Source organism: Bubalus kerabau, chromosome 3 (genome assembly GCF_029407905.1).
Source record: "Bubalus kerabau isolate K-KA32 ecotype Philippines breed swamp buffalo chromosome 3, PCC_UOA_SB_1v2, whole genome shotgun sequence".
Classification (NCBI taxonomy): domain Eukaryota; kingdom Metazoa; phylum Chordata; class Mammalia; order Artiodactyla; family Bovidae; genus Bubalus; species Bubalus kerabau.
The window spans coordinates 79946037-79961135 of NC_073626.1; the positions used below are offsets into that span (position 1 = coordinate 79946037).

Genomic DNA, 15099 nt, shown 5'->3' on the forward strand with positions numbered 1-15099 from the left:
CACATATTTCCTTGATTCTGCCTAATAGGAAAAAATTACCTAGAAAATTTATTAGGTCTTACTAACTTAAACATTTGGGACATATTAACTTGATTGTGAATCTTTCTGATCTCTCAGACTACAGAAATCAAACAAAATATTAAATGGAATTTAAGAGAATTAGCTTCAAATGGGGTGGCACTTAGGATACTTGCTATCACAAACTTCATATTAAAGAATAAATATTCGTGTTATAAAAAAAATCAATTCACAAACAAGTTAAATTGAAAAGGCATGGTTAATATCTCTTATTAAAAGTTGTTTCAACTTTAGGACTAATATAAAATTCAAAGAAAATCTTTTAACATTTTCAAAGTTAAAAAAAAAGATATAATAACCAAAGCAGAACTTAAAATATACTATAAAAGACAAAAAAGTAAACCTAAGTGTTGGAGAAGACTCTTGAGAGTCCCTTGGACTGCAAGGAGGTCCAACCAGTCCATTCTAAAGAAGATCAGTCCAGGGTGTTCTTTGGAACGACTGATGCTAAAGCTGAAAATTCAATACTTGGGCCACCTCATGTGAAGAGCTGACTCATTGGACAAGACCCTGATGCTGGGAGGGATTGGGGGCAGGAGGAGAAGGGGACGACAGAGGATGAGATGGCTGGATGGCATCATTGACTCGATGGACGTGAGACTGAGTGAACTCCGGGAGTTGGTGATGGACAGGGAGGCCTGGCATGCTGCGATTCATGGGGTTGCAAAGAGTCGGACACGACTGAGCGACTGAACTGAACTGAACTGAAGGTATGTATAGTACAATAAAATACACAGAATATATTATAGAGTAGCTCTTTTCATTCTAAAAGAATTAAAACTCCTTTAGAAACTTAAATTTTTTGATCACAGGTTTAATTTTTCATGTCAGAGAACAAAAGTAAATCTTAAACATTCAGAATCAGCTAAATTCTGAAGCTACATGTCAGACTAGATTTGGGATAAATAAAAACTGCTGAAATCTTTTATAAGGCTTCGTTATTCAGCAAAATGGCGATTACTTAACTGTTGGCTAGGCATTGGATACATGTGAGTAAACAATCCCTGCTTCTATGATGCTTATGGAACTGCCAAAGGAAGACAGCTCTTTGAATATCTCCATTCTCTACAAATATCTCTTTAATACTTGTCTTTCTCTCCAAAGATAAACTTCCATTAATGCTATGAATCCTATTATTGTCTCTTAAGTCTCCCTGGCATCTCTTCTTTACAAGCCCAAAGTTCTTAAGAAGAAAAAAATTTAGGGGTCACCACTTCCTCACCTATTATTCAAATTCCCTCAGAAATGGTTTACCACTGATTACACAAGTGGTAGCATAAAGTACAGATTCTGTATTTCTGTAAATAAGGAGTAAATACATTAGGTATATCATTTCAAAAATTTTAATGATGTGGGAATTTGGTTTTCATGTGTTATTTTTAAAAAGCAGATTCTAAAACTAGTGTGTTTCTAGCTAATAAATCATAAAGCAGGTTTTTGTGTTTTTTTTTAAACCACTATTCTGTAGTACCTAATGAAGGCAAGACTGATCATAGGTTTCAAACATCATCAGGCGAAAGGCTGTGGGGAACTTTACAATGAAGGAATAAGTCTAAGGTTACCTGAACCCTTTGATCAATTATGACATGAAAAGAACAACCGGCCATCGTGTGCCTCTGAATGTTTTGTCTATATAAAAACCAATGAAATTCTTTAAAAAGATTTTCTCACTTAGTAGGAATTTTTATGCAAATTTAACAGAAAGTATAATAGTATAAATAGTTATAATAAATAGTATATAAACGGTATAAAAATATAATAAACTGTTTTCAATTTTTATCATGTATTTTTGTCTCATAAGGAAAATTCACATATTAAAAAGAACTTCAATCTTATTTTTATACTTAATCATTTTCAAAAAAGTTTTAACTGAATTTAATCTTTCAATAATACTTACTGAGAACTCATCTCTTCTAGTAACTGTGTGAGCTTTCTCCAAGGATTATACTCAGAATCAATGCTATAAAGTCGCATGTGCAAGGCTAATACATGGAACAGCTGATCTAAATAAATTGAAGGAAAAGTAATTAGAAAGTTCACACAATTTGTCCAGAACAATATTCAGGCAAAATTTCTAGTAATTTTTAAAGAAATGTTTCCTTTCTTTATAATTCACCAAGTATAAGTACCAACAACTTCATGCTTTATTTTAAGGTAAACTCTGAGGGCTTCCCTGATTGTTCAGTTGGTAAAAAAATCCACCTGCAATGCAGGAGGCCCAGGTTCAATTTCTGAGTCAGGAAGATCCCCTGGAGAGGGGATACGCTACCCACTCCAGTATTCTTGGGCTTCCCTTGTGGCTCAGCTGGCAAAGAATCCTCCTGCAATGCAGGGGACTTGGGTTCGATCCCTGGGTTGGGAAGATCCCCTGGAGAAAGGAAAGGCTACCCATTCCAGAATTCTGGCCTAGAGAATTCCATGGGCTGTATAGAGTCACAAAGAGTCAGAAACAACTTTCACTTTCACTGAGACACATATCCAAATAAATTCAGAACTTAGACTGTTCTTTTATGCTCAGTCCTAATACAGAAGTGGTTTGTTTTCCTCATCTTCTGTCAGAGATCTACCTTTCCTTGGCTTTATGCCTTGATCTTGGTAACCTGTAGTTTTCACTGCTGTGATCTCCTAACCAAAATTCACTATTATCTTCAATATCCTACTCTGAGTAATATGCAGAATAACATCCATATAAACCACTGTTGGGTGAAGTTCTTCCTTTACCTAATTTTTTTCTCCTAAATATTCTTTAGATTTAATTGTGATTTCATCTTTAGACTCAACATGAAGAAAAAAATAATGGAAATGAGGATAATATTTAGAAAAATTATTCTGCTATTTTCATTTCTTCTGACAATAATCTATGACAGATACCATGACAATAATCAGTCTCAACTTTTGACAAAATTCTGCTACAACATTTAGAAAAAGAATTGTTTAAAATTTTTTAATTATTTGGGAAAAAAATTTTAAATTTTGCTTTCATATCACATGTCCTTTTCCTGATATAAATGACAAGGACTGGACTAAATTACTCTCTTAAATACTCAAAATATTTGAATTAAAATAAATCAACAGTCCCTTTCTAGAAAGTCAGATAATACTTTTTGACATGTGATTAGAATTAATTCCTAAACCCAGAAAGAAAAAAGCCAAATGACATAAACATACTGTTGTCACTTACTCTCTAAATTAAAATACTCAAAACTAAACAACATTTTGTATCTCTGAGCAAGTGACTTAGAAATTAGCTATACTTTAGAATAACTTGAGATCCATCCATGTAAGTATTAGTAATATTAGTGGGGGTAGTAGTTTGAAGAAATCATCTGTAAGACATGAAGCTGTAAGACGAACAAAATAAACGTTCCACTCTGTGGGGCACTGTAGAAGAAATGGGAGGTCGGGGAGGAGCTGAACACTGTACCTACAACTGTTTCAATCTAATCTCTGTATAACAAACAGAAGAATTTAAACACCTTATTCTTATTCATCTTCTGCCTATAAGTCAATGTATAGTCTAAATCTTCTCTTAAAATTTCTTCATCCTATTAATGGTTAAGATTAGCTGAGTATTTATTAGTGCCAAGCACTATTTAAATCACCTACATAGATTTATCCCAATTTATTTTCACAAAAACTGTAAGGTAGATAATATAGCTATCCCCTGTTTTGAGACAAGTTTCCCAAATTTTCAGTTTTTCTAGTAACCTGGTTCCATTGGTAAAAATAAGAACAAGACACATTTTTAGCAGTGAAATAATATGATAAAGATATATTGGTTATTCTTATTTTATTTCAACTCAATTTTATATAAGATTTTTATGAAGTATATATATAATTCATCATTTTTTTAAAAAGTGTCTAAAACCTAGAAGTGTTTAAAAAAAAAATCCTCTAGCAGAAATATTAACTCAAGCTGCCAAGTGGGGAGTTTTGCATTCTTATATAAGTTTTTAAGTGAATAAAAGGTCTCTTTTTACTATCTCTTTTCAAGACAAAAGTCAATTAACTTGAAGCTTTGATTTAATCAAAAGCACAGACATGGCAATTTTACTAACCTGCTTTACACTGAAACCATGGCCAGCATAAAAGTAATGTTGCAAATGTCTAATTTCCTAGACTTTATCATAATTAAAGAAACACAAATGTTAGAAGAAAACTTTTCATTTTCTCATATTCCCTTATTCTACAGGTGAGGAAGTAGGCCCAGAGAAAGGAAGTACCTTGCCAGGTCACCCTAAATATTTATTAGCAAAGCTAAGAACAGAATTCAAGATTCCTGATGACACTGACAGTCACTCAGTCGTGTGACTTTGCCACACGTCTTTGCCACCCCATGGAGTAGCCCGCCAGGCTCCTCTCTCCAGGGGATTTGTAGCCTGATAGGCTCTTCTGTCCATGGGATTCCCCAGGCAAGAATACTGGAGTGGGTTGCCATTCTCTTCTTCAGGGGATCTTCCCAAAGCAGGGATCAAACCTGGGTTTCCCACAATGCCGGCAGATTCTTTACCATATGAGCCACCAGGGAATCCGACTTCAAGATTTCCTACTTCTTAGTTTTTTCTACCACTTCAGCTCTCCTTGAGGTTTTAATGATTAAAAGAAAAGTATAAAATTCCTTTTGTAACACACACCCCTTTTCCATTCCTATGAAGAACTGAGATTATAACCCTGTTGCATCTTCTAAAGGTACTAATATAATATATGACAAGAGTCTTTGGTATTAGCTTTAACGAGAACTAAAGGATGATAACATATCTAAGGAGGTGTATCTGTCTTTCAGAAACAATCCTGGAAATTGCAGATAACTTCAATAGGAAGCAGAACAAGCCAATAACAATCAATACTTATCACTATGTTTATTTAATTCACTGTGTTTGCAAAATTCAGTCTGAGATATATATATCAATATATATCAATAAGAGTAAACTCTAAAATTTATTTAGCAATAAAAATATCTTTGAGAATTCCCTGGTGGTCCACCATGCTCTTCACTGCCAAGGGAACAAATATTGACATTAGCAGATGTAGGATGAGGAGAACCTTTGATCATATCAAAAAGTTAAAAACTAAAAAATAATGGAAAAATGTAATAAACACCAAATATGCTCATGACAGGCTTCCCTGGTAGCTAAGTGGTAAAGAATCCACCTGTGATGCAGGAGATGCAGGAGACAAGCGTCTGATCCCTGGGTCAGGAAGATCCCTGGAGGAGGGCATGACAACCACTCCAGTAATCTTGCCTGGAAAATCCCATGGACAGAGGAGCCTGACAGGTCACCTCTGGGGTCACAGAGTCAGACACGACTGAAGTGACTGAGCATGCACACACATGTGCATGAGATTTTAAAAGTTGAAAAGCAATTATACCAAGAAAGAATATTATTAAAATTTTGAATAACAACAGCAAAAGGAATAGACAATTTTTTCTGGAATGACACATTTTAAAGTTCTAAAGTTACACCTACATTTATAAAAGGGTGTAGAAATGAGAAAATCACTCATTTATAGGTGTGCTGACCACTGGAAAAACCATAGCCTTGACTAGATGGACCTTTGTTGGCAAAGTAATATCTCTGCTTTTTAATATGTTATCTAGGTTGGTCATAACTTTCCTTCCAAGGAGTAAGCGTCTTTTAATTTCATGGCTGCAGTCACCATCTGCAGTGATTTTGGAGCCCCAAAAATAAAGTCTGACACTATTTCCACTGTTTCCCCCATCTATTTCCCATGAAATGATGGGACTGGATGCCATGATCTTCGTTTTCTTAATGTTGAGCTTTAAGCCAACTTTTTCACTCTCCTCTTTCACTTTCATCAAGAGGCTTTTGAGTTCCTCTTCACTTTCTGCCATAAGGGTGGTGTCATCTGCATATCTGAGGTTATTGACATTTCTCCCAACAATCTTGATTCCAGCTTGTGCTTCTTCCAGCCAAGTCAAGGCTATGGTTTTTCCAGTGGTCATGTATGGATGTGAGAATTGGACTGTGAAGAAAGCTGAGCGCCAAAGAATTGATGCTTTTGAACTGTGGTGCTGGAGAAGACTCTTGAGAGTTCCTTGGACTGCAAGGAGATCCAACCAGTCCATCCTAAAGGAGACCAGTCCTGCGTGTTCATTGGAAGGACTGATGCTGAGGCTGAAACTCCAATACTTTGGCCACCTCATGCGAAGAGTTGACTCATTGGAAAAGACCCTGATGCTGGGAGGGACTGAGGACAGGAGGAGAAGAGGACAAAAGAGGATGAGATGGCTGGATGGCATCACTGACTCGATGCACATGAGTTTGGGTAAACTCCGGGAGTTGGTGATGGACAGGGAGGCCTGGCGTGCTGTGATTCATGGGGTCGCAAAGAGTCAGATATGACTGAGCGACTGAACTGAACTGAAGTGTGATTTCAATAAACAGGCAACACTGTCCAGTAGGACTAAGGAAGTCCTAGATTTGAATTCATGCTCTGTACTGGCCATGTGTCCTTGGGCAAATTATCCTAGTTTTATTATCTGTAAACTGAGGATAATTCCAACTCTCTGGGCTGTTTTACGTGATGAGCAGTTATAGTAGGAACACATATCTGTAGTGTGCAGATAGTGTGCTTAAATACATGTACATACACATATGGTTTCTATGGTTAAATTCCAAATAATAAATTTAATATTTATAAACTTGAGATAATACAGCCAAAATTAGAGATTATAACTACATAAGAAACATTAGGTCTCCACATAAAACTACCACTCTACACAAATATTAACATACATTTTTAACCTTCATCTCCCTCCTCCCCTGAACTTTTGGTACTATGCTTCCTTGGTTCTCGCCCAGCTTCTTCTCAGTCACCTGTAAGTGTTCCCCCTCTGCTGAGCCCTAAAAGGTGGCATTCTCCATATGAAAGGAAAAGGATCTCTTCTTAGCCTTATTTCCTTCTCATTCTCCATACACTATTTCATTTAAGCTCAACTTCCACTTCTACCTGCAAGTTTACAATTCACAGATTTCTCTAGCACTTCCAATGTTTGACAGGAACCACAAAAATCTATATATGCACAACTAAACTGATTATATAGCCCAGCCTAGCTCTGATATTCATTTCCTCTTACAATTCCATTTGAGTGAATGACATCACTGCCCATGCAAACAACAAAGGAAAAACTTGGCCTATTGGTTTAATTAATAAACCAATTGATCCTATTGGTTCTGCCTCCTATGACCCATCCTCTTTTACTCCACTCTACCCCCTGTATCATTTCTCAAGTAGATAACTCGACAAAGTCCTCATTTAGCTTCAAGTCTTTTGTTTCAACCACTTCCAATTCCTGTAAACAATAAATCTATTCATATTGTCTCATAATTGGTTGGTGAACCACTGAAAGAAGAGTCATAGAAAGCCCTTAAAAGTCACTGAAAGAGAGATAACCCCTATCTTCTTTTTCAGGTTTATTACACTTCCTTCCTCCCTTCCTTTAGCAAGTAGTCCCCCACGTGTCTTCACAAGGTGTCCTCTCAGGCTAGAATGGCATCTTCCCGCTCTCCAAGCAAACCTGATTCATCTTTCCAGGTTCAAGGGCTCCTCTGCAAAGTCTTCTCTAATACATATCTGAGACAGATGTGATCATCCCTTGCTTTAAGCATGCTCTACACTTGAGTTACCTCTATTTTAGCACTTCTAATACAGCCTTGTAATTATTTTTTCACATTTTCCTCTCCTATTAGACAGTGAAATCTCCCTAAAAAAGATAACTACTTTTTTTCCTCTTTGTACTTCCCAGGCTAGCACAGTGTTTGACATTTAACAGGATTTTTTAAGTACACTGAATATTTCATGAATATGTCAATAATCTTTGTTTTTAAAAATCATACAATATAAGCATAATATTCATGATGGACGTATGCTCTTTTCTGCTGTCATGACACACTGGCTTACTAACCAAGAAGGAGGCCAATTCATCAGCCCTAATTTCACTTCCCCAAAGAAGTGACCTCTCCACTCTGACTACTAAAGCAGTGGCTGACTCACTTGCTCCCACTATTTCCTTCACAGTGCTGGCTGCTGTGACAACTCATCTGGGAAGATGGACTCTATTTTCCGCAACACCTAATCAAATTCTTTACCAGTGAGACAAGTCTAAGGCATTGAAATGTGCTTAATCACAAGAGAAACATATCATTACTAAAACAGGAAACACCACTGAAAGACTAGTTTCTCCTTGGAAAAAAACAAAGATTTAATTATAAGAACTCTCAGCTGGAACAAAAGGTAAGATTTAGCAATCTATTCTATCTTTAACAATATTAAAAGTAAGATTATAATACCAAAAACTCTACAAATTAAAAATGTAACTCCACTTTACTGTAAAATTAGAGCTTCACATGTATGGCTAAGAATACCATACATATACACAAGACACCATAAACAATTTTTATGACTTGAGAAGTATTCAGTTAAGGAAACTGAACACAAAGAGCTCAGCACCAGCTTGGAAATTCTGTGTCTCTGTGAGTTATTTCTAAACACCTAAGAATTCTAAACTGGAAGATTATTTCTTAGTATAACTCATACTAGTCATTAAGACAGTTAACTACAGTTCAGTCTCTCAGTCCTGTCCAACTCTTGGCAACCCCATGGACTGCAGCACACCAGGCCTCCCAGTCCATGACCAATTGACGGAGTTTACTCAAACTCATGTCCATTAAGTCAGTGATGCCATCCAACCATCTCATCCTCTGTCGTCCCCTTCTCCTCCCATCTTCAATCTTTCCAAGCATGAGGGTCTTTTCAAATGAGTCAGCTCTTCGCATCAGGTGGCCAACGTATTGGAGTTTCAGCTTCAACATCAGTCCTTCCAATGAATATTCAAGACTGATTTCCTTTAGGATTAACTGGTTGGATCTCCTTGCAGTCTGAGGGACTCTCAAGAGTCTTCTCCAACACCACAATTCAAAAGCATCAATTCTTCAGCACTCAGCTTTCCTTATAGTCCCAACTCTCACATTCATACATGACTACTGGAAAAACCACAGCCTTGACTAGACGGACCTTAGTTGGCAAAGTTATGTCTCTGGTTTTTAATATGCTGTCTAGGTTGGTCATAAATTTTCTTCCAAGGAGCAAGCATCTTTTAATTTCATGGCTGCAGTCACCATTTGCAGTCATTTTGGAGCCCCCAAAAATAAAGTCTCTCACTGTTTCCACTGTTTCTCCATCTATCTGCCATGAAGTGATGGGACTGGATGCCATAATCTTTGTTTTCTGAATGCTGAGTTTTAAATCAAGTTTTTCACTCTCCTCTTTCACTTTCATCAAGAGGCTTTAGTATTTAGTTTTCAATAAAGAAGTTGTATCAATCTTTGGGAATAAATCCCATTTTCTCCTTCTAACCTCACCTTTTAACAGGCCAAGAGAATAAATTAGGTGCTTAAAAAAGAAAAGACTAGGCTGAAAATTAACTTTTATCTTGCTTCCGGTCTCCTTAACTACCCCCATCCCCAATTTGATAATGGTAGTATTGAAGTAGTAGAAACAGTAGTGTTGAGATTTATAGTCTATGGTAAAACTATGTTCTTACAACAATTCTCTGGTTGGATACTATGAGGAACTGAATCCATGAGATTAAATGAGGCTGCCATTAAATTATCTGCCTACTCATGAAGAATGGATTCTGAAGGCAATTTCTACATTTTTACATTCATTTATGCATTTTGACCATTATAATAATCTGGTGGCCAAATTTTCTTCTTGTTACGAGGTAACAAAAAAGAATAGAACAAAAGTTGTGATTCAACCTATTTGTAGAATTCATAGTTTTTCAATCTGAAAAAGACCTTACTAAGCCATAGATATCAAGGTTTTACCACTGTTAAAAAATAAGATGAGACTACTGAATAGCAATTTTGTGAGAGTATTTAAAAATATCCTTATGGAGTATTACTGCAGGGTGAAATTAACATCAAAATAATTTTAACTCTGAATTCACCAAAAATTTATCTTTGAGCAACTATTTTGAGCTGCATGCTGCATGCACACCGTCAAGCTGGATTCCTTTCTAGGAATAACAAACACAGGGGCAGTCCCCCACAGTATGCATCATTTCTTGAAAAGATTATATATTATGTCAAAATTAAGTTAAAGCTCCTCAAATGAAAATGTCAAAGCAAGGGTTTGCCTTAAGCTTTCTTGACTGAAGTTTAATTTTTATTTCTATTAAATCATGAAATCCATTTGTGATATGAACTGTAGCTTAAACTACAGTAATAAGCAGAAAGCTAAGACCCAAAGATATGGAAAATGTTGATCTAACTAAAGATAATTTTTAAAAATTATCCAATATTAACAATTTATCAATGATGCTGCTTCCTCCCACCCCCCACCACAGTCACTGTTCTAACAATTTCTACTTGAGAAATACACTAAGAATATCATGGCACAAAAGTATTGAAAGCCTGTGAACCTCACTGGAATCTATGGAGTTTCATGTCTCTTTTCAAATCACTTGACTGAATAAATTAACCTCGTAACTTTAATAAAACATTATTCTTAATAAGAAAGTTATGCCTTCAATTTTACATCTGCTTTTACATCCTACATCTACTGCTAACCAAATTGGTGGTACTTATCTGTAGATACACTAATTTGTAACAAAAACTCCAAATTCACTTATTTTTCAAAATCTTGTTCAGAAACACCAAAAGCGTCACTGATTTTTACAAGCTAGATATGATCCCAAACCTCCAAATTTTCTAGAACTTTTTCCATACTCTACTTTAGAACTTAACACTTTATATCTTACATTATCTAGAACCAGTTTTTTCTGCTGAATACAAGGTCCTTAATGCCTGAGCTTCCAGTGGATAAAGAGGCGGTCCAGAGTTCTGACCTAAGAATCAGGAGCAGAGCTGTATGTGCGAGCTGATCCACATGGATCAAGGGGGAAGGAGTAAGAGGGAACCAGCCAGCAAACTGGTGAAAAATAAAGGAGAACCAACTGGTACCCAAAGAAGGAACAATGATTTGAGAAAATGTCTGAAGGAGTGGTCCAAAACAAAATAAGATTCAGAGTGAAAGGCTGGCAAAGATAAGCAAGATAACAGGACAGATGGCATGGCAGAGCCTGAAAAGATCCCAAGGCAACAGTGTGCAGTAACAGTGTGCAGTGACTAAGCCCATGGATGAATGTTTGTAAAGGTACTGCATCCTTTGGGACACTTAAGGGTAAGGGACATGTCTTACATAATTGAATTTAATGTCAGAGAGCTGAGTTCAACTGCAAGCTTTGACATTTTCCGCTGTATGACTTGGCAATGCAATCACTCTGAAGTTCAGTTTCCTTTTCTATGAAAAAGAGATAACATCTATTTCACATGATCATTCTAAAGACAATAATTTATGTGAAAGTACTTTATAAACTTCAAAAGTACAAATGTAAAGTATTATTAAAATACCATAGTACATTGCTATGTGAATTAATAAAGCTCATTTTTTACTGTGGAAAATTTCCCAGATATGTATTTAGGAACCTTTACTCTGATTGGGTACTGGTCATTTTAGCTCAATACTAAAAAACTTATTTGAATATGGAAGTGCTGAAAGCATTATTCCAAAACAATTTGATTTTTCAGTATAAATTTTGCTGATAATATTTTCTGCTTTCATTGTTGTTAACAGAACATTCTTCTTCTCCACCTACCCCCACTGTGTGGTGTGTGTGGTGTGTGTGGGGTGTGTGTGTGTGTGTGTGTCTCCATTCATATTTCTCTCTCACTGTGTTAGTTGCTTACTTGTGTCCAACTCTGCAACCCCATGGACTGTAATCTGCTGGGCTCCTCTGTCCATGGGTTTCTCCAGCAAGAATACTGGAGTGGGTAGCCATTCCCTGCTCCAGGGGATTGTCCTGACCCACGAATTGAACCCCGGTCTCTGACATTGCAGGCAAGATTCTTTACCATCTGAGTCACCAAGGAAGCCCAATTATATATCAGGCATTACACAAACCATTCCACATAAAATTTATTAAATTTTTTTGACTAAACTAAACTTCAATTTCATCAGGAATTTGTGATGGAACATTATTCCAAAAGTGTAATTTTCCTTATCATTTGCTTAATTAGTAGAGCATTTTCTCTTTCACCAGAATATTATGAAAAAAAGATAAGACTTTTTTAAATGATATATTTAAGAGTGAAACTAATGAATGGGATAGAAACTAATAAATGGGAAAAGGAAAATATCAACTTATGAGCAGACTCCAGAGAAATGAGAATTTTTATTTACTAATACCATTAGAGAACTACTAGAAGATGAAAAAATGAGATATTTGATCTAATATTTCATAGGAATCTATGAAATACCATCAATATGTTCTTGTGTTAAATTAGGTTTGAGTAAGGCTTGAGTAAATAATAAATACATTAAGTTTATATACTTGGAATATAGTGTGATTTTATAGAACATATAACTTTCTGCACACATGATTCACAGAGCTGCTTTTACAAATAAATAAGTAATGCATAAGTAGCTGCACAATAATAAGTCATATGAAAACTAAAATCAAAACCATCATGTTGTACAACCTAAATACATAAATTGTTTTATTTGTCAATCATATCTTAATAAAGTTGGGAGGGAAGCTAACACAATTGATAAGGAAAAGAAGAAAACTAAAAACAGTATTAACTTATATTTAGGATAAGCTTCATCATGACCGCTTCTATACTGTCACATTGAAATTTCATATTCACTAAATTAGAAAATAAAAAGAACAAAAGCCTGGAAGTAACTATCAACTTAATAATTCAAAGCAAAATTGACAGTGATTACTGAAGTGGATGCTGTTAGACTTTTACTACTAATTTTATTAGTGCTAATTTTAGCACTCTGGATAAATTCACCATTTACAAGCCTCTGTATAAATTTAAGTACCTCAGGGGAAAAAAAGTAGATTTTGAACATAAAACTAAAATTCCTTTACTAAACACTTTCTAATATAACAGTTTCTGAACTATTAAATCAACCAATACCAAACAACAAATTAACAAGAAAGAATAAAAGTGAAATTATAGTTTCTACAAATTCAAACAGACTAGAAGCTAGTACTCAGATTTATCAACAGCTTCCCCTATAAAACATATTAAATCACTGGGTATAAGTAGTGTTTAAGTGCTTATGTCAAGGGGTTAATAAAGATTAAATACTTAGTAAACAATAGTTTTTAAAACCTTAAACTTCTAAGTACAAAGTGATAACACAAAAATCTAATACAACCAGTAAGAATTTCAAAATTAACTTGGTTTAAATTTCACACAAGTTAGTATCTTTTTATTAGAAATTGCAAGGTATTTTTGATCAGTCCTTTGCTTTGAAATAATTCCAAAATTACATATGTATCTTTCTAAAATAATATACATATGTTTAAAAAACTTATATTGGTTTTAAAATAATTACTAGTATTTTAACATATTCATAAATAAGAGCAAACATCTACCATTTTAATATATTTGTATACATCAAAATACAGTACAAATCTGTTTACTGATTAATAGCAGCTATAATCCATAGGCGACACAAACTGTCTTTATAAAAAGTTTTTCTTAGGTCCACACAACATAAAAATTTTTTAAAAGAATTTAAGTTTGAGGACAATTTATAGTTGAGAATAATATACTTTTAATTTTGAACCAATGTAATTCTGATTAGTTACATTTACTTACTGAGTAATCACAGTATATAAAGAGCTAAATATTCATGATTCTTCTAAGTACAAGATTAATGATTTAAAGCACAGAATCACTATTAAAAGTGATTATACAAAACATAAAAAGAATCTGAAAATACACTAAAAGACCACTTTGCCTGCATGTGCTTTCATGACATAATTAGAATTTTTTTTAAAGTTAGCACTGCTTAATACTTACTTAAACAGGACCTTTTACCAGCTGTACTTGCGCCACCTGAACATAAATTCCCTCCTCGATGAATTAATTCAAGTTCCAAGTTGGTTCTGTAAGCAAAGCATTAAAATGCATCTCGGTCATTAGGTTAAAGCAATACTTTTGTTTTATTGACATGTCTGAATTAACCTAAATAAAGTTCTTCAACTTTATTTGCAAAATTATGGTTTATGCAATATCAGTAACAATCATATTTTATCTGATTCTTAGAAATAAAAAAGGGGAACAGTTTATCTACCCTTACTCCTATGTTCATATTTATACCTGCAAAACTGCACACGTCAGAGTATAATTGTTGCAAAATCCCAGCTGTTGGCAAATACTAAAAACTATGCCTTAAGGAAAAAAACTGCAACACATTTCAAAAACCTGCATATGAATCTGATGAAAGAATCTGTACTCTGTCAGCCTCTGATTAGGTGGTTACTGGCGTATAAAACACAAGGGCATATCAATTTTTTCTATCAGAGAAATGGTTATCACTCATTGGAGCTTAGATGGCATATAGAAACCAATATTAAGAAACAAAATCACTAACATCAAAGTGGATATGAACAACACATATAATTAACAGCAGTTTCTTTTATAGACTTCTAAAATTATAGTTTTATTAAAATATATAACTACTGACACTGCTAAACAATAGTATTGTTCATATAGATCTGGAATTACAATATATTTAGCAACTATTAGCTTAAAGAATACCAATAATTAGTAGATTGACATTTCAAAAATCAAACTGATGCAGAATCTAAAGATTTACTCAAAAGCAGTAACAGTAAAATAGCCAATTAATTTTGATAATAAATGAAAATTCAGAGTGATTGTGTGTATTTTTACTTCTACATTATTAACAAACTTAAACACACCTTTACTTGCCACAACTAAAACTGAATAAACGAAGTTTATATCCAAGATATGTATATGACACTAATAGTGAGATATCCTTTATCTCAAAAAAAAAAAAAAAAAAAGGCAAACATTTCAAGCTTACTCTTTACAAGTGAATTCAGGAAAGAACAGTACCCTGTTTTATTTAAAACAAAACATTTTGAGATGGTTGGCTGTATCTTGAACA

General features: G+C 34.6%; 1 protein-coding gene across 1 annotated transcript in view; it reads right to left on the reverse strand.

Annotated features, from left to right (window-relative positions):
• The window catches only part of UBR3 (ubiquitin protein ligase E3 component n-recognin 3), a 197628-nt gene that overhangs the window by 22343 nt on the left and 160186 nt on the right, over positions 1-15099 (reverse strand). Inside the window, exons 30-31 of the mRNA XM_055572294.1 lie at positions 13986-14071; positions 1976-2081 (exon numbers count right to left, since the gene is read on the reverse strand). Coding sequence (XP_055428269.1) covers positions 1976-2081; positions 13986-14071 — 192 coding nt within the window. The remainder of the gene's footprint in view (positions 1-1975; positions 2082-13985; positions 14072-15099) is intronic.